General features: G+C 45.2%; 1 protein-coding gene across 2 annotated transcripts in view; it reads left to right on the top strand.

Annotated features, from left to right (window-relative positions):
* The window catches only part of tnc (tenascin C), a 131460-nt gene that overhangs the window by 91708 nt on the left and 19995 nt on the right, over positions 1-19757 (top strand). The window contains exons 13-19 of one of the 2 annotated variants that reach the window (XM_034171005.1): positions 5691-5963; positions 7507-7629; positions 8100-8243; positions 8896-9015; positions 10253-10396; positions 17672-17802; positions 17894-18026. In XM_034171005.1, coding sequence (XP_034026896.1) covers positions 5691-5963; positions 7507-7629; positions 8100-8243; positions 8896-9015; positions 10253-10396; positions 17672-17802; positions 17894-18026 — 1068 coding nt within the window. The remainder of the gene's footprint in view (positions 1-5690; positions 5964-7506; positions 7630-8099; positions 8244-8895; positions 9016-10252; positions 10397-17671; positions 17803-17893; positions 18027-19757) is intronic. The other variant, XM_034171004.1, reaches the window with a different exon arrangement.

The following is a 19757-nucleotide window of genomic DNA, read 5'->3' as shown; positions in this document are numbered from 1 at the left end:
CTGACATGCAATGTGCAAATATTTCAAACTGTGTTTTCTCTGTCCTCAAATCAATGCAACTGGATACATGTGTTTGTATCGGGCCTTTTTCAGGCCTGAAATTCATTGCAGCTCGTTCCTGGAGCAAGCTAGCGGCGGCCTTGGTGGAAACCATATCCAGGGTTTGGAAATGACAGAATCTGACAAACAAGCTCAGTGAAGGCCACGTGTAACTTTAGCCACACCTGCTCCTAATTTCCATCATGCACTTGATGATAAGGTTATTTCCCGCAACATGCCCAGGCATGTCCAGCAGGTGACAGACAATAAACAGCCAAAGCCTAGGAACAAGATGGTGCATGTGGTGGCCTACCCAATGTAGCAAATCACTTCCTCAGTGCTCTTTTACTTGCGATCATCATGTCAGAGGTGTCCTTTTGCAGTAGAATGCAGCACGTGAGGAAATGCAATGCAGTATCTCTAGGAATGGGAGTCTTATTTTTCAACAATAACAATAACCAAAATCACAGCCAAACAGGTTAAGGTTCCTTAAGACTTTCAAAGAAGTCTTATTTCCACACGTTAAACTTTTTGTTTTAAAAATGTCACCAAAATTACAAAATTATCATAGACACTCCTTGTAAAAATAGAAACTGTCATCGCGTTTTCAAATTGACGACAGTCCTGGAACTAATCATGTGCACCAAACGCTTCTGTCAGGAAAAACAACCGAGTCTAAGCTTAAAACTAGCAAATCAAAATCACTTCAATCTGAGTGTCTCATTTAAAACATCACGTGTCTAAAATTCAGTGAATCTTCAACTGATCTGCAGAGAGGAGCAGACAGAGTGATATCACCAAAAGACTGTAAAACAGAAAAATAAAACATCATACAAAAATGTATGATATATAGTAGTGTTCAGAATAATAGTAGTGCTATGTGACTAAAAAGATTAATCCAGGTTTTGAGTATATTTCTTATTGTTACATGGGAAACAAGGTACCAGTAGATTCAGTAGATTCTCACAAATCCAACAAGACCAAGCATTCATGATATGCACACTCTTAAGGCTATGAAATCGGGCTATTAGTAAAAAAAGTAGAAAAGGGGATGTTCACAATAATAGTAGCATCTGCTGTTGGCGCTACAAACTCGAAAATATTATGTTCAAACTGCTTTTTTAGCAATCCTGTGAATCACTAAATTAGTATTTAGTTGTATAACCACAGTTTTTCATTATTTCTTCACATCTGCGAGGCATTAATTTTGTTGGTTTGGAACCAAGATTTTGCTTGTTTACTAGTGTGCTTGGGGTCATTGTCTTGTTGAAACACCCATTTCAAGGGCATGTCCTCTTCAGCATAAGGCAACATGACCTCTTCAAGTATTTTGACATATCCAAACTGATCCATGATAACTGGTATGTGATATATAGGCCCAACACCATAGTAGGAGAAACATGCCCATATCACGATGCTTGCACCACCATGCTTCACTGTCTTCACTGTGAACTGTGACTTGAATTCAGAGTTTGGGGGTCGTCTCACAAACTGTCTGCGGCCCTTGGACCCAAAAAGAACAGTTTTACTCTCATCAGTCCACAAAATATTCCCCCATTTCTCTTTAGGCCAGTTGATGTGTTCTTTCGCAAATTGTAACCTCTTATGCACATTTCTTTTATTTAACAGAGGGACTTTGCAGGGGATTCTTGCAAATAAATTCACTTCACACTGGCGTCTTCTAACTGTCACAGCACTTACAGGTAACTCCAGACTGTCTTTGATCATCCTGGAGCTGATCAATGGGTGAGCCTTTGCCATTCTGGTTATTCTTCTATCCATTTTGATGGTTGTTTTCCGTTTTCTTCCACACGTCTCTGTTTTTTTTTTCTTTTTTTTTTTGTCCATTTTAAAGCACTGGAGATCATTGTAGATGAACAGCCTATAATTATTTGCACCTGCGTATAAGTTTTCCCCTCTCCAATCAACTTTTTAATCAGACTACGCTGTTCTTCTGAACAATGTCTTGAATGTCCCATTTTCCTCGGGCTTTCAAAGAGAAAAGCATGTTCAACAGGTGCTGGCTTCATCCTTAAATAGGGGACACCTGATTCACACCTGTTTGTTCCACAAAATTGACGAACTTACTGACTGAATGCCACACTACTATTATTGTGAACACCCCCTTTTCTACTTTTTTTTTACTAATAGCCCAATTTCATAGCCTTAAGAGTGTGCATATCATGAATGCTTGGTCTTGTTGGATTTGTGAGAATCTACTGAATTTACTGGTACCTTGTTTCCCATGTAACAATAAGAAATATACTCAAAACCTGGATTAATCTTCCCCCCCCCCCCCCCCCCCCCCCCCCCCCCCCCCCCAAGGAAATTAAATTTATTTTTTCTTGTTTTGTGATTTTAAGATATGATAACAGTGTTATATTGCACAAAAGGCTTTTTTTTGGTTGTTCTCCATGATTGTGCTGTTTCTATAGAGGTGCAGGACGTGGTGGTGCAGTGAAAAATGAGCCCACAGTCAGTAAAAATGAGTAAACAACAGCCAGACTCTACTTGGAGTCAATAATAATAATAATAGTAATAATAATAATAATTCATACAGGCCGAGCAGCAGTGCAGAGTACCCGACCTTCCTGGAGTCCCTGGGAGGGGTACTAGATAGCGCTCCGACTGGGGACTCCATTGTTCTCCTGGGGGATTTCAACGCCCACGTGGGCGGCGACAGTGAGACCTGGAGGGGGGTGATCGGGAAGCATGGCCTCCCCGATTTGAACCCGAGTGGTGTTCAGTTGTTGGACTTCTGTGCTAGTCACAGTTTGTCCATCACGAACACCATGTTCGAGCACAAGGGTGTCCATAAGTGCACGTGGCACCAGTACACCCTGAGCCGGAGGTCGATGATTTGTAGTCGTATCAGAGGACCTTCGGCCACGTGTCTCAGACACTCGAGTGAAGAGAGGGGCAGAGCTATCGACTGATCACCACCTGCTGGTGAGTTGGATCCGCTGGGAGGGTAGGAAGCCGGTCAGACCTGGCAGGCCCAAACGTATCGTGAGGGTCTGCTGGGAACGACTGGTGGAACCCTCTGTCAGCGAGGTCTTCAACTCCCACCTCCGGGAGAGCTTCTCCCAGATCCCGGGTGAGGTTGGAGACATAGAGTCCGAGTGGACCATGTTCTCCCCCTCCATTGTCGATGCGGCTGCTCGTAGCTGTGGTCGCAAGGTCTCTGGTGCCTGTCGCGGCGGCAATTCCCGAACCCGGTGGTGGACACCGGAAGTAAGGGATGCCGTCAAGCTGAAGAAGGAGTCCTACTTATCTTTGTTGGTAGGTGGGACCCCAGAGGCAGCTGACAGGTACCGGCAGGCCAAGCGTGCCGCAGCCCGTGCGGTCACAGAGGCAAAAACTCGGGTCTGGGAGGAGTTCGGGGAGGCTATGGAGGAGGACTATCGGTCGGACTCGAAGAGATTCTGGCAAACCGTCTGACGCCTCAGGAGGCGGAAGCAGCTCTCCACCAGCACTGTTTACTATGTGGGTGGGGAGCTGTTGACCCTGACTGGGGATGTTGTCGGGCGGTGGAAGGAGTACTTCGAGGATCTCCTCAATCCCATCGTCACGTCTTCCGAAGAGGAAGCAGAGACTGGGGACTCAGGGGCGGACTCATCCATTACCCAGGCCGAAGTCACAGAGGTGGTTAGAAAGCTCCTTGGTGGCAAGGCTCCTGGGGTGGATGAAATCCGTCCTGAGTACCTTAAGTCTCTGGATGTTGTGGGGCTGTCTTGGCTGACACGCCTCTGCAACATCGCATGGCGATCGGGGACAGTGCCTCTGGATTGGCAGACCGGGGTGGTGGTCCCTCTGTTTAAGAAGGGGGACCGGAGGGTGTGTTCCAACTATAGGGGGATCACACTCCTCAGCCTCCCCGGTAAGGTCTATTCCAGAGTACTGGAGAGGAGAATTTGACCGATGGTCGAACCTCGGATTCAGGAGGAGCAGTGTGGTTTTCGTCCTTGTCGCGGCACACTGGACCAGCTCTACACGCTCCATCGGGTGCTCGAGGGTTCATGGGAGTTCGCCCAACCAGTCCACATGTGTTTTGTGGATCTGGAGAAGGCGTTCAACCGTGTCCCTCGGGGCACCCTGTGGGGAGTGCTCCGGGAGTACGGGGTCCGGGGTCCTTTGCTAAGGGCTATCCGGTCCCTGTACGACCGCAGCAGGAGCTTGGTTCGCATTGCCGGTAGTAAGTCAAACCTGTTTCCAGTGCACGTTGGCCTCCGCCAGGGCTGCCCTTTGTCACCGGTTCTGTTCATTATTTTATGGACAGAATTTCTAGGTGCAGCCAGGGTGTAGAGGGGGTCTGGTTTGGGAACCACAGAATCTCGTCTTTGCTGTTTGCGGACGATGTGGTTCTGTTGGCTTCGTCAAATCAGGACCTTCAGCGTGCACTGGGGCAGTTTGCAGCCGAGTGTGAAGCGTCCAGGATGAAAATCAGCACCTCCAAATCCGAGGCCATGGTTCTCGACCGGAAAAAGGTGCTTTGCCCTCTTCAGGTCGGTGGAGTGTCCTTGCCTCAAGTGGAGGAGTTTAAGTATCTCGGGGTCTTGTTCACGAGTGAGGGACGGATGGTGCGTGAGATCGATAGACGGATCGGTGCAGCATCTGCAGTGATGCGGTCGCTGTATCGGACCATCGTGGTGAAGAGAGAGCTGAGTAGGGGGGCAAAGCTCTCGATTTACCGATCGATCTACGTTCCAATCCTCACCTATGGTCATGAGATTTGGCTCATGACCGAAAGAACAAGATCGCGAGTACAAGCGGCCGAGATGAGTTTCCTCCGCAGGGTGGCTGGGCGCTCCCTTAGAGATAGGGTGAGGAGCTCGGTCACTTGGGAGGAGCTCGGAGTTGAGCCGCTGTTCCTCCACGTCGAAAGGAGTCCCTTGAGGTGGCTCGGGCATCTTTTCCGGATGTCCCCTGGACGCCTCGCTGGAGAGGTGTTCCGGGCACGTCCCACTGGGAGGAGGCCCCGGGGAAGACCCAGGACACGCTGGAGGGACTACATCTCTCGGCTGGCTTGGGAACGCCTTGGGGTTCCCCCGGAGGAGCTGGGGGAGGTGTGTGTGGATCGGGAGGTCTGGGCGGCTTTGCTTGAGCTGCTGCCCCCGCGACCCGACTCCGGATAAAGCGGAGGAAAATGGATGGATGGATGGATAATTCATCCTTTTAATAATTGATAATTGATAATAATTGACAGTTCATCTCTTTGAGAGAAATCTTCTCAACAAGTAACTCGTCCAAGTTCCACACAATTAGTCGTCATCAAATGACTTGGAACAGTGAACATCCACTAATCTTCACACGCTGTCTTGATCACGCACTGGTCTAATGTGCATGTTTTTGATGGTGAGAGGAAACTGGAAAAATAAGAGTAATTAGCCTTTAATCTTGGGTTTGTTAGTTAGGCAAAAATGTATTTATTTAAATGGCTTTATGTCTTTAAGTGTGAATAACGTGTTACCCACTTTTTTCAGTTTCTTTCCCTTGTAACTAATTTTCTTGTTTTTACCAGATTTGGGTAGATAAAGGTCTGGTGGTATTTTCACATCAGGTCCATGATATTTACTCTGCCATCTTTTTTAAAATGTCAGCGTACTCGTAAGATCCACGGAGGAGAAAACCTCATTTTCCCTGTCACCCAGAGGCTGAACCAGAGGTGGAGGCTCTCCTGGTCTCTGAGGTCACCCCGGAGAGCTTTAGGTTGACCTGGATGGTTGTAGAAGATGTCTTTGATGTCTTTGTCATAATGGTCAACCAGGCTCAGGACCTAAGCCAACCACGGGAGCTGGTGCTGGATGGAGAGGAGCGAAGCGTGGAGGTCACTGATCTCACCGAGGACACAGAGTACAAAGTTGTGATCTTTGGGGTTGTTCTGGAGCGAAGCTCCAAGTCAATAACCAAGGTGGTGCGAACAGGTACCTGGTTAGAAGGTGGAATGGAGAAAGTGGAACTTAAGTTCTGGACATGTCAGAACCTCTGTTGGCATCTGCTCTGTTTCTGTCCTATTCTACTGAGTGGGATCTACTCTGTTTTTAGCAGTTATTTGTCTTTTTGTATTGCAGTCTACTAACCAAGTAACAATGCTTCTCGGTGTTTGTCCAAGGCACTTAACGTTGCCATTCGTCAAAGTGCAGTTAGAAATGGAGTCAGTCTCTTTCACTGATCGTTCCTTTTCGATGAAGACCAGATCTGGCTGCATTTTGTGCCTTGTGTTGGTGGTGCTGTGTCCTGGGGTTTGGTCTCCTTTCAGTGTTTTATCTTATTTGTCAGCGCTTCTGAAGAGCAGATGGTCATATAAGATGTTCTACCACAACACAGGTTAATGACACACTGTGGAATCAGACTGACCACATGGTGGCGACATCCTTCACAGCGCTGAAAAAAAATGTGGGTTTCTAGTACGTGCCTTCTGTTTTAGAAATGATGATGTGGAGTTGTTTGATTTGGCAAACGTGAAGCTGTTGCAGATGATGCAGGTAGCTCAGTTGGACAAGGAGTTGGGTCACGCTATTTGTTTATGTCTTTGGACAAGACACCTCATCTGCATTGGCCCAGTCCAACCAGCTATAAATGCATGTTGACCTTGACTGGGGAAGTAATCTGGGAGCGGGAGTTAAACCACTTCTTGCTAAAGAATCTGGCCATAAGCGCCGGCTCCACTGGTCCACAGGGCCTATAATAGAACTTCTGCTTCTTTGCAAAATATTGTTTTCCTGGTTTCAATGGATAGTTTATACATTATGCTTTGGGTCTGTTTGATCTATATTACTCGTAAATTATTAAACATAGCAGCTTCATACCAAAAATATGTGCATTTGTCGCTAAAAACCCACATCATTCATTCTGGACATGAACGCAGCTTCTTTCGCTCTGCTTTTCTTCTTTTCCAATTGTTGTACCAAATGTTGCCTTTGGTTGCTTGCTTGTTTCTCTTTGTGTGGGTGGGGGACGGCTTGTTTCGCCGTCTATGTCACACAGAATGGGCGTCTGTGGTCGTGTCCTCTTGCTCACCCTCAGGGTAAAGGCTTTACTCCCGGGTTGTATATGTGTGTGTGTGTGTAGCATGATTCACTTTTGTATTTCCACAAAATGAGGGCAAGTTAATCTCCTCAGGTCTGTCACGCAAGATAGTGCAGACTCGCTGATGCTGGGACGGGTCGCCGTGAGCCTGTGTCTCCACACACTCCTTTTGTCTGTCTACCTCTTTGCGCTCCTTCACCCTTTTTCGCTCTGGATCAGCCCCGACTACCTTAACAGAACACATGCTTGTGTTTTCTTCTCTGCTTTCTGATGATGTGCAGAAGTGTTGTACAATATCTCCATGATTACTGATGTTCAGTGAGACACATTTCTACATTTCCGGTCTCTGCCGGACTAACAAGCCAGTACCCATACTGATTCAACTCTTGTGTGGGTTTTTTTTGTCCCCACCTCCTCTTTCTGTGTTTTTTCTACCAGACCTGGGCCCGCCCAAGGGAATCCGGTTCTCTGACGTCACCGATACTTCAGCCACCGTTCACTGGATGGTTCCCCGAGCTCGAGTAGACAGCTACAGGGTCACCTTCATTCCTGCTCACGGAGGTCAGGGTCAAACGCATCACAGAAACATCACTTAATTCACATTAGATCCGTAATGCACATGATAGTAGGTACTGGGAGGAATGGGACAACCCCAACCCCAATGACGTCCACCAAAAGAGAAAAAAAAAGAAACAGTTTTGGGGGCAGGGGGGCTTCTTCTAACTTGACTTTACCATTTGTGAATGTTAGTTGTAATTAAAAGAATTCTTATCTTTAAAAGTAATACTTTTTGCAGTTAGAAATGGTTTATATTGGAGACTATAATGACCTGCAGGAAAAACTCACATTGCTTCCTCTAATAATGTGCTGACACTGCCCCCTAGTGGCCAGTCATATCTATTTATGTTTCACTGGAGTTCTATTTGTTAACAACAAAAATATCATCCTGTAATATAGCTGATAAAATCTCAATGCATGCTTGAATGATATTGGTAATATCTGAATATATCACATTTTATTTTTGCTTCCAGGAAGCGCTAAGACACTGATGGTGGATGGCTCTGAGTCACAGACGGTGTTATCCAACCTGACACCCGGGGTCACCTACCAGGTCACCATTGTAGCTGTAAAGGGTCAAAGGGAGAGTGATCCTGGTTCAGACAGCGTTGCCACAGGTGAGACCAATACGTCCTCCAACCTATACAACCATGTAAGTCATTTGTTCATGCTGGTAAAAATTAGACCCACATTTCCTAAAGTGTTTTGGGGGTGGGGGGGGTAAAGCATAAGGGGACAGGTGGTTCCACCAGTCTCCATTTAAGGCATGGCCAGTCTACAGGATCAGCTCATCCTGGTGGTGGTTGGCCCTTGGGATCCACACTCCATGGTTTGAATTAGCACCATCCCTCTCTCCTTTGACTGGTGCCACGTACTGGACCAAAGATTAAAGTGAACCATCACATTTGAAGGACATATGAATGTTTTGAACGCTCCAAACTGTTGTTTTTACCTCTGTAGGAGGGTCAAGTCTTAATTAGGGGGTTCAGAGCCCCAGAGTAACTCCTGTATTTCAAACCATGACTCTCCCACTGTGAACTACTGCATGGATCACTCCTGGATCATCTTGTTGTGAACACTGACCTTCATGATGATGTAGAGATTGTAGATTTTTATGAAGTCAGAAGGCAAAAACGTTCAAGTCGAGATGAAAGATCCGGATATCACCTGGTAGAGCTTGTAGGTTAAAGACAGTGCAACAGCTCAACCCATCGGGAACAGATGTATTTGAGAAGTTGTGCTGACTGTGTGTGGCTTTGTGTGTTTCAGCTCTGGATAAGCCCCGCGGTCTAACTGCAGTCAACATCACAGATGGTGAAGCTCTGCTGCTGTGGCAGCCTGCCATCGCTACTGTGGACGGTTATGTCATCACCTACAGCGCAGACACGGGTACTTCCTTATACTCATCATGTGATAGTATAATGACCAGTGCAAATAAAAAGCAAGACATTAACATGTTTTCCAAGTTTGACAGCATGTTGTCGCACATGTCATCAGTGTAAATAAAATAGTTACCTCCGCCAAGGAGGTTATGTTTTCCGTCGCGTCCGTTTGCTTGTTGGTTGGTTGGATTGTTAGCAGGATTACTCAAAAAATCCTCAACGGATTTCAATGAAATTATTACCAGGGGTGTATCTTGGGCTAACTTAGAAGTCATTAAATTTTGGTAATGATACAGAACACGATCCGGATCCAGTAATTTTTTTAAGGATTCTTTATCATTGCAGGATAGTCACAAAGGCTGAACAAAAATTAAGTTACGACACAACAATAATTTTTTTAGCATTTGTTTCTCTTCATTGAATAAACTTATTAGAAAATAAAAAACTTGTGTAGTTCATGCAGTTTCTCTTTATAAATGCATTTGCTGAAGATCTAAGGGTTTAACCCTCTGGGGCCGACGCTGTCATATACAACGGCTGAGAGCAAGCTTTACTAAATTATAAATAACTTTTTATGATATGAGATAGAAAAGTACTTTTTTTTGCTGAAAAGTTAACTCTGCGGACTTTCGAGTCACCGTCCACCATCTTTGTACTCCTCATAGAAGCTGTGTGATGACGTGAGCAATGTGAGTGTCCAATCGGAATTGGTTCACCATCACATGGTTTTCCAAAATCCAATCGTAGGGCAGATTCACCTGATGTGACACATCAAAGATTATTTTTAGGAGTGATGTTGTTACTAGTTTATTATAGTTTGCTGTGTTTTGAATAAATGTGTGTGGAAAATGATTTCTGCTTTACTTTTTCCTTTCTTATTTCTGATTGTAAACCTTTGTTACACTTATAAAACACAACTATAGCACATATATTTTGAAAGTACAGGTTGTTGTGAAAAAAAGAGACATAAAACTTGATTGTGGGAAGCAGGGAGAGCTGTTAACAGCAATAATAAAACATTTATGCCAGGCGAGTGAACTGTAAAAAAAAAATGCCCTCGGGCCCCAGAGTGTTAACCACTGAATCTGAAACATGATGGTAGATGCGTGAAACGACGTGGAATAAGTCTCTTTGCCAAAGGGTATTCCATGTGACGTCAGTGACCCTATGGCCTTGGCGGAGGTTTGTGCTCTCCGAGTGCTTCTAGTTATCTAATAATAAACCTGTGTCTGTCCGTCTTCCAGTGGCTCCTGTGATGGAACGAGTTTCAGGAAATGTGGTGGAGTTTCACATGAGCTCTCTGACACCAGCAACACGCTACACCGTGAAGGTCTACACTGTGAGAGATTTGGCCAAGAGCACAGCCACGACAACTGAGTTTGCCACCGGTGAGCGCCCAGCTTTCAACCAATTTCCGTGTAGTGTCTGTGTTAATTGAAATGGTGTTTAGTGGATTTGCTTCCTTATTTAAGTGCAAGGGGGTGCCCGTGTGTTACCTGGCTGGTTCCCAGTCCTGAGCCAGTACAGCGCATGTGCGTGCTCCTAGACCACACCTGGTGCAAGTGCAAAGTACAACAGACAGTAACATTCAGTAACAATGAGCAGGTGATTCAGTCAGTCAGATCATACAGGATAATTTACTGTTTACTTTGTTTCGCAGGTGACGTTTGCTGTCTGACCTCCTCAGTTAATCTGAACCACTTTATCTTTGAGTAACCGTTTTTTCCTCTTACATTCACCGTACATCCTCTTACTCAAATGCTGATTTAGCCAATCATAGATGTCAATAGGATATTAAAACAATATTCCTGATAATTCCCTAATTACTCAAAAAACACCAAAATTGTGGCAAATAGACAGTCTGATGGCTTTTACTGCTTTGATTACATGTCGCTGCAATGGTACATTGTTGATCATTGGCCTCTTGAGAAATCCACAGAGCTAATTCTTATATTCAGGATCAGCTGATGTAAAATGGGATTCCAGAATAGATCAAAGACACCTTGGAAATTTGTGTCCTTTCCTTATTTAAGCTTACTTTCTCACCTTTCAGGAAAATATAAGAAACAACAATAATTTTCCCCCTCAGGAAGCCTCAGAATGCCCCACTGTCATGTCAAACTTTCAAAAATTGACTTGTGACCTGTCAAACAGTTTTTCTCCAAACCTTACATAAAATTCAAAAGACAAGATTATCAAAAGCTAATAAAATATTGTATTATCTGCAGAACTCTGAGAAAAAATGAATCCCAGATGAAAACATTTATTTTTCATAGTGTCCATTGGCTGCATGAAGAAACAAATTTCACTTTTTTACCAGCGAAATGCATGTCAGATTGAAGTAAATACACTCTTAAATCATTTTGTAATTTAAAAAATAACACAATGCTAAAATACCCTCAGCCATATGAGCATTGTGCTCTTTGCAGTTGTTTAATTAAGTAATTATTAAGATCCTGTTGTCTTACGTATAATTTGTATATGTTCAATAAAGCCCCTCTATCAATCTTGCATGTGTGTTTACATGAGCTTTTGACAAGAGTGGAAGTTGTGCAAATCAAAGAATATTTTTAGATCACCCTCTGTACATTTGCAGGTGTTTGACTTAACTACTGCAATTCCTTTTATTTGGCATTCCCCAAATCACTTCGTAAATTACAGTTAGTTCAAAATTCTGCAACGTGCATCATCATTATGACTCTGTTTAGTGACCACATCACACCTGTACTTCACCAGCTTCACTGGCTTCCCATCACATACCGCATACACTGTAAAATAATGCCTCTGACATTTAAAGCCATTCACAACCTTGCCTCTCCTTATTTGTCTGATTTAATTCACCTCGCTACACCTGCCCGTTCACTTCAATCTTCCTCTTCTATCCATCTCACTGTTCCATCTGTTCGCCTCACTCCCCAGCTTTGGAACTCACTTCTTCTTGACCTTTTACAATACTAGGTCACTTTCCCTGTTCAAATCTGGTCTCAAAACCCATTTATTTTGTGTTGCATATTCCGTTTGAGCCACTGTATTGTTTGTGTACTTTGTAATGTTTTGATTTTATTGGTGTTATTTTAATCTGTTTTAATGTATGTGTTGTAAGGTGACCTTGAGTTCCATGAAAGGCGTCCTTAAGTAAAATGTATTATTATTATTATTATTATTATTATTATTAAATTTAACTCCATAGGAAGTTAGCTAACGTCCGCTAAATGTCTTATAAATCACTTCAGAGGTCTTATTAGGCTCCAAAAACAGCCTTAGAAGTCTTTATTTCTCACTAGCTTTTAAAAGATATATGACAAAGCAGTTATATTTACACACAAACAAAACAGAGTTTGCAGCTAGCTACCAGCCTGTGACGTCACCATGCTAATGTCCGCGAAGTAAGTTCAGAGGTGTTATTAGGTTCCAAAAATGACATTTTCGGTTTTAGAAGTGTTTATTTCTCGCTAGCGTTTTACATAATATATGAAAGACATGCATATTACAGGTGGGCGGATCGATCCTAATATCGATAATATCGATACCAACGCTGGTATTGATATTGAATGATCCTCGTGTAAAAAGATCGAAACTCAAGCTTTTTTCTCTCCTGCACGCACTGACTGCTGTGCACGCAGATTCATCAAAGTCTGCTCTCTGTCTGTAAGAGCAGTGCTGCGCTGTGTCACACAACACGGAGCAGCGCACCCTTGTATCGTGGTTTGTCAGCCCTCTACCTCAGGAGAGTTTGTTTTAAGTTGTGTTGAGTGATATATTTTAAACAACAATGTTGATTGTGAAAATAAAGTATTTTGTTGTCACGTACAGTGTTTGGCAAGATTCTATCCTAGGTCTTTTGGATCTTTTGGATCTATGAAGCTTAAATATGAAAAAGTATCGGTATCGATATCGGCGATACTGGGCCTGTATTTACTTGGTATCGGATCAATACCAAAATTCCCGGTATCGCCCACCTCTAATGCATATTAACACAAAGCAAAGCGGTTTTGAAGAGACCAGCCACTGACATCACGGTACAGCTCTACTCTGATTGACTGTCATCCCCCACCACTCAAAAACAAAGCAGAACAGATTCAAAGAGAATGTGACTTCTAACCGCTTAAATTACCTTTTGAAATATGTCAGTTTCAATTTTTCAATTTATTTTCATTTATCAGAATCAGAATCAGAAGAAGTTTATTGCCATTGCCAATGAACAGGATTCACAGACTAGGAATTTGCTTTGATATAATGGTGCAACATTAAGCAGAAAGCCATATAAAATGCTAAGATAAAATATAAAATATGTGCTAAAATAAGATAAAATATAAGATGAAATATGAAAGGCTGTGTTCAACAGAAAAACAGTGCAGTGGGAGGAGTGCAATTACAAACCAAAGTACATTTGTCTAAAGTGACCCGTGATAAAATGATAAAGTGACAGAGTTAAGGTTAAGGTGACTGAGTTATGAGGTGTTCATGAGTCTAACAGCAGAGGGGAAGAAACTGTTCTCATGGCGGGAGGTTCTGGTCCGGATGGACCGTAGCTTCCTGCCCGAGGGGAGTGGTTCGAATAGACCGTGTGCAGGGTGAGAAGGGTCAGCTGTGATCCGACCTGCTCGACCCAGAGTCCTGGAGACGTGCAGGTCGTGGAGAGATGGAAGGCTACAGCCAATCGCCTTCTCAGCAGAGGCCACAATGTGCTGCAGTCTGTGTCTGTCCTGGCTGTGGCCCCAGCGTACCACACCGTGATGGAGGAGCAGAGGATGGACTCGATGATGGCCGTGTAGAACTGCACCATCAGCTGGACAGGCAGCTTGGCCTTCTTCAGCTGCCGCAGGAAGTACATCCTCTGCTGGGCCTTCTTGATGAGGGAGCTGATGGTTGACTCCCACTTGAGGTCCTGGGTGATGGTGGTGCCGAGGAAGCGGTGACAGACCACAGTGGTGATGGGGCTGTTGGTGAGGGCGAGGGAGGGCGGGGGGGCTGTGGCTTTCCTGAAGTCCACGATCATCTCCACTGTTTTCTGGGCGTTGAGCTCCAAGTTGTTGCTGCTGCACCAGGTCACCAGCCGGTCCACCTCCCTCCTGTAGGCAGACTCATCCCCATCCGAAATGAGTCCGATGAGGGTGGTGTCGTCCGCAAACTTGATGAGCTTTACGGAGTCGTGGCTGGAGGTGCAGCAGTTAGTGTACAGGGAGAAGAGCAGAGGGGAAAGGACACAGCCCTGTGGAGATCCTTTGCTGAGAGCCCAAGTGTTCGAGACATTCTTTCCCAGCCTCACACGCTGACTCTGGTCCGTCAGGAAGTCTGTGATCCACCTGCAGGTGGAGTCGGGCACGTGGAGCAGAGAAAGCTTGTCCTGGAGCAAAGCCGGAAGGATGGTGTTGAATGCAGAGCTGAAGTCCACAAACAGGATCCTAGCGTAGGTTCCTGGGGAGTCCAGGTGCTGCAGGATGGAGTACAGGGCCAGGTTTATGGCGTCATCTACAGACCTTTTGGCTCTGTAGGCAAACTGCAGGGGGTCCAGGAGGGGGTCTGTGATGGATTTCAGGTGGGATAAAACCAGGCGTTCGAAGGTCTTCATGACTACAGACGTGAGAGCCACAGGCCTGTAGTCATTAAGTCCAGTGACGCGTGGTTTCTTGGGGACTGGAACTATGATGGAGGATTTGAAACAGAGTGGAACATGGCATGACTCCAGGGAGGTGTTGAAGATCCCCGTGAAGACTGGGGCCAGCTCATCAGCGCAGTGCCTCAGGGTGGCAGGAGAGACACAGTCTGGGCCTGGGGCCTTACGTGGATTCAGCCTTTTGAAATGTCTTCTCACATCCTCCTCTTGGACCGAGAGGGCAGCGGGGGGAGGGGGAGGGCAGCGGTGAGAGGGGGGAGGCCCAGCGTGTTTGAATATCCAGTTGTGTGGGGGGTGGGGAGGTGTGAGTCCATGTCTTCAAAATGTGAATAGAAGACGTTCAGGTCGTTGGCCAGCTTCAGGTCGTCAATAGAACGAGGTGCTTTGGGCTTGTAGTTGGTGATCTCTTTCAACCCCCTCCACACAGAGGCCGAGTCGTTGGCAGACAACCTTTGCTGCAGACGTGAACTGTACATGGATTTAGCCTTTGCCACCTCCTTGCTAAATCTGTACTTTGCACTTCTATAGCTGTCTCTGTCTCCTTCTCTGAAAGCCACCTCTTTCTGCTGACGGAGCTGCTGGAGTTTAGGTGTGAACCAGGGCTTGTCATTGTTATATCTCACCCTGGTGCGCTGTGGGATGATGCTGTCTTCACAGAAATGAATATATGACGTCACAGTGTCCGTGTAGTCATCTAGACTGTCTGTTGAAGCCTCAAACATATCCCAATCCGGAGTGCCCAAGCACGCGCGTAGCTCCTCTACAGCTTCATTGCTCCACACTTTAGACATCCTCACAACAGGTTTAGAGAGTTTTAGTCTCTGTCTGTATGCGTGGATCAAGTGGACCATCACGTGGTCTGAGAGTCCCAAAGCTGCACGGGCCACCACATGGTAGGTGCCACTCACTGTCGTGTAACAATGATCTAACGTGCTCCCCTCTCTGGTCGGGCATTTAACAAACTGTTTGTATTCCCTCTCTGGTCGGGCATTTAACAAACTGTTTGTATTTTGGTAATTCCTGACTGAGATTCCCTTTGTTAAAATCACAGAGAATTATAACAAGGAAGTCCGTAAAGTCTCTTCCACGCTCATAATCTGATCCGCGAGCGCGCGCTCGGCCTCGTGCACGTACGCGCTCGATGGAATATACACGGAGCAAAGTATGGAGTTAAACTCACGTGGAGAGTAGAACAGTCTGCAGTTTATGAGGAGATATTCCAGAGAGGGAGAGCAGTGTTGGGAGATCACAGTCACATTGGAGCACCAGGCGTTGTTGATATAGAAGCAGAGTCCTCCATCTCTTCTCTTGTTTTTCCACCAGAGTGCTCGGTCTCTGTCTGCGCGGAGGAGTTGGAATCCCTCTAGGTGGAGCGTGCAGTCCGGTGTCTGTGCATTTAACCATGTCTCCGTGAAGCACAGTACACAAGAAATCTCTATTTTTCTTCATCAGCAGTGCCAGCTCATCCATCTTGTTGCAGAGTGAGTGGACGTTGGAGAGAAATATCCCAGGTAGGGGCGTGCACGTGCCCCTTTGTCTGAGGCGCACGAGAGCTCCAGCTCGTTTACCTCTCCGCCAGCGTCTCACTCTTTTGGCCAAAAAGTGAACCAGTTCAGCTGCAGGCACTAGAAGAACTGGCGTAATGTCTGTGGGTGTTAATGATCTGATGTTTAGAAGCTCCTCACGGGTGTAGGAGCACGATGACACACGATTTACGCACAAAAACAGACAAAACAGGGAGCACCAGAATACCAGGGCGCCTTCACGTGGCGCCATCTTGGAGCTAAAATAGCTTATATAGCGCCAAATCACAACAGAGTTGCCTTAAGGCGCTTCACACAAGTAAGGTCTAACCTTACTAACCCCCAGAGCAACAGTGGTAAGGAAAAACTCCCTCTGAGGAAGAAACCTCAAGCAGACCAGACTCAAAGGGGTGACCCTTTCCTTGGACCATGCTAAAGACATAAATTACAGAACAATTCACAGAACAAATATACAGGAAATGCAGTTGGTGCACAGGACAGGAGGGCCGCCAGCACAAATACCACACCCATCTCTGGATAGAGCTGCACCTTAAACAGAGAGACACAAAGAGAACCAGGCATCAGAAAGACAAGAAATACAGTATAATTTGTCAGCAAAACAAGAAAAACAGGAAACACTAAGGTAATCGCTGGCCACTAGCCCTGAGCTTCACTGAAAGACCCAGAATTTAGGTATAGTTGAGGCTGCGGCACACTCTGTTTCCTAATAAAATGAATTAAAAGAGTAAAAAGCATGGAATTATACTCTGCCAGTATGCTAGCCATACGAAAAGGAAAATAAGTGCGTCTTAAGCCTGGACTTGAAAGTCGCCACAGAATCTGACTCTTTTATTGACGCAGGGAGATCATTTCACAGAACAGGGGCATGATAAGAGAAAGCTCTATGACCTGCAGACTATTTTTTTCACCCTAGGGACACTAAGTAGTCCTGTACCCTGAGAGCCCGGGCTGGTATGTAAGGTTGAATTAGGTCAGCTAGGTAGGGAGGTGCCAGTCCGTGAACAATTTTATAGACTAGTAGCAGAACCTTAAAATCTGATCTCACTGGGACAGGAAGCCAGTGAAGAGATGCCAAAATGGGCGTAATGTGGTCGAACTGTCAAGATTAGCCAGCTTTGAACTTGTCCAAGGTTTGTGTCCTAAGAATCTTCCCTGTGAATTTGAAGACTGTGGCAGTAATAGAACTGGACTTATGATGAACACAGACAGACAGACAGATGGAGTCAATACTCGACAGTCAATACCCGATGCCCATATGTTGGCCTCGGGTAATCACGTGTTACCAGTGTCAGAGATGAGAAAAAACACACCAAAGCCATTTCCCCATCCCAAAACAAGCATCGCAACATACTTTTTTCCACACTTTCATTTGTCATCTTGCCTTTTTTCACTGAATGGATTTTTGCTATCCTTTGGAAAGACTTTATTGTGTTGCACTGTCACACCGGAGGACTTGGTCCATGGTCCTTAGGCACACCTGTTGATGGCTGTCATGTGTTTAGATGTGGATGCACCCCGTGACCTGGCAGCCAGTAACATTCAAACAGAGAATGTCCTGTTAACCTGGAGGCCGCCTCGCGCTGACATCACCGGATACATCCTCAGCTTTGAGTCCGCAGATGGCATAATTCGGGTGAGTAGCAGCAGGACTCTACAAGTCCTGATCCCTGTAGGAAAATGCTGAACTACAACTTTAATGCATTTCTTCTCCCACACCAATTCAGGAGGTAGTTTTGGGTCCCAATGCTGTTTCTTACAGCATGACTCAGCTCAGCGCCTCTACAGAGTACACAGTCAGGCTGCAGGCTATCGCTGGTCCCAAGAGAAGCAAAGTCATCCGCACAGTCTTCACCACCAGTGAGTGATTGAATCTCTGCAAGTTAATCATTTTAACAATAAACAAGAGCAATCTGAGATTTCTGACATCTGCCAAGGGTTGACGAGGACTCAAAATAAAAGATATGTGATTCACATCATGATCCAGACTTTAGGGCCCCTTCACACATAACACAAAAATCTGCAAACAAAAAAATGAAATGGGAAACCGCGAAACATTCCACCTGCTGTTGAAGGGACACACGGTTGGACAAGCATGCACGATACCACAGCGACGGTTTCGTGCACGCTGATGTTCGTGTGCACAAACACAGTGCGAGCACATGGAAAGTCGCGCACACAGCAGCGGAGCAAAACAATAAAAAAACACCACAATTTAGAATACTTAATTCCCATTATAAAGAGCGGACTTAGCCTCCCCTGAGTCGTACACCAGGAAGCAATGAAATGACGTGGATTACTGTTCTCCTTTTTATGTTTTACATGAATTACCTGATGCGCTCGTCTCTCGTGTCAGGAACACATCAGCCGGCATAGCGTGTCCAGCACGTAGTGATCCGCTGGTGACCATGTTGCAAATGTGATATGTGTTTTAATTATTACAATGTGGGGAAATCCCACAGTTACACACACCTCTCAATAGTGTCCAGCGTTGCAGTGCAGTGATGCAGTGGTTAGCTAACAGGCAATATGTGTTTTAATTTATTTCCACGTGAGGACAGCATGCTGACGTCCGGGCTTCACGGTGAGGTTATGCGAGGGTATATTCTACAAGCCACTACAGGTGTTCTCCAGCTGTGGCTTGCGAGCACTGATATCTGAGCAGCTGCAGGTCGCAGGGACACGCCCACCTTTGTCTGCGGCCCTCGTCAGCTCACAGAAAAAAAAGGCTCACACTCTGTTCTTTTGTTCTGTCATTTTTATTTTATGTATGTAGTTATTGTTATATGTATTGTTATATGAGCCCAGCTGGCTCATTAATTTCATTGCTTAAATTTTCATTGTTACGCAGATGATACCCAGCTTTATCTATCCATGAAGCCAGAGGACACACACCAATTAGCTAAACTGCAGGATTGTCTTACAGACATAAAGACATGGATGACCTCTAATTTCCTGCTTTTAAACTCAGATAAAACTGAAGTTATTGTACTTGGCCCCACAAATCTTAGAAACATGGTGTCTAACCAGATCCTTACTCTGGATGGCATTACCCTGACCTCTAGTAATACTGTGAGAAATCTTGGAGTCATTTTTGATCAGGATATGTCATTCAAAGCGCATATTAAACAAATATGTAGGACTGCGTTTTTGCATTTACGCAATATCTCTAAAATCAGAAAGGTCTTGTCTCAGAGTGATGCTGAAAAACTAATTCATGCATTTATTTCCTCTAGGCTGGACTATTGTAATTCATTATTATCAGGTTGTCCTAAAAGTTCCCTAAAAAGCCTTCAGTTAATTCAAAATGCTGCAGCTAGAGTACTGACGGGGACTAGAAGGAGAGAGGATATCTCACCCATATTGGCCTCTCTTCATTGGCTTCCTGTTAATTCTAGAATAGAATTTAAAATTCTTCTTCTTACTTATAAGGTTTTGAATAATCAGGTCCCATCTTATCTTAGGGACCTCGTAGTACCATATCACCCCAATAGAGCGCTTCGCTCTCAGACTGCAGGCTTACTTGTAGTTCCTAGGGTTTGTAAGAGTAGAATGGGAGGCAGAGGGTTCAGCTTTCAGGCTCCTCTCCTG

Source organism: Thalassophryne amazonica, chromosome 5, assembly GCF_902500255.1.
Source record: "Thalassophryne amazonica chromosome 5, fThaAma1.1, whole genome shotgun sequence".
In the NCBI taxonomy this organism is placed as follows: domain Eukaryota; kingdom Metazoa; phylum Chordata; class Actinopteri; order Batrachoidiformes; family Batrachoididae; genus Thalassophryne; species Thalassophryne amazonica.
The sequence above is the reverse complement of the archived record's forward strand: the minus strand, read 5'-3'. Positions and strand labels throughout refer to the sequence as shown.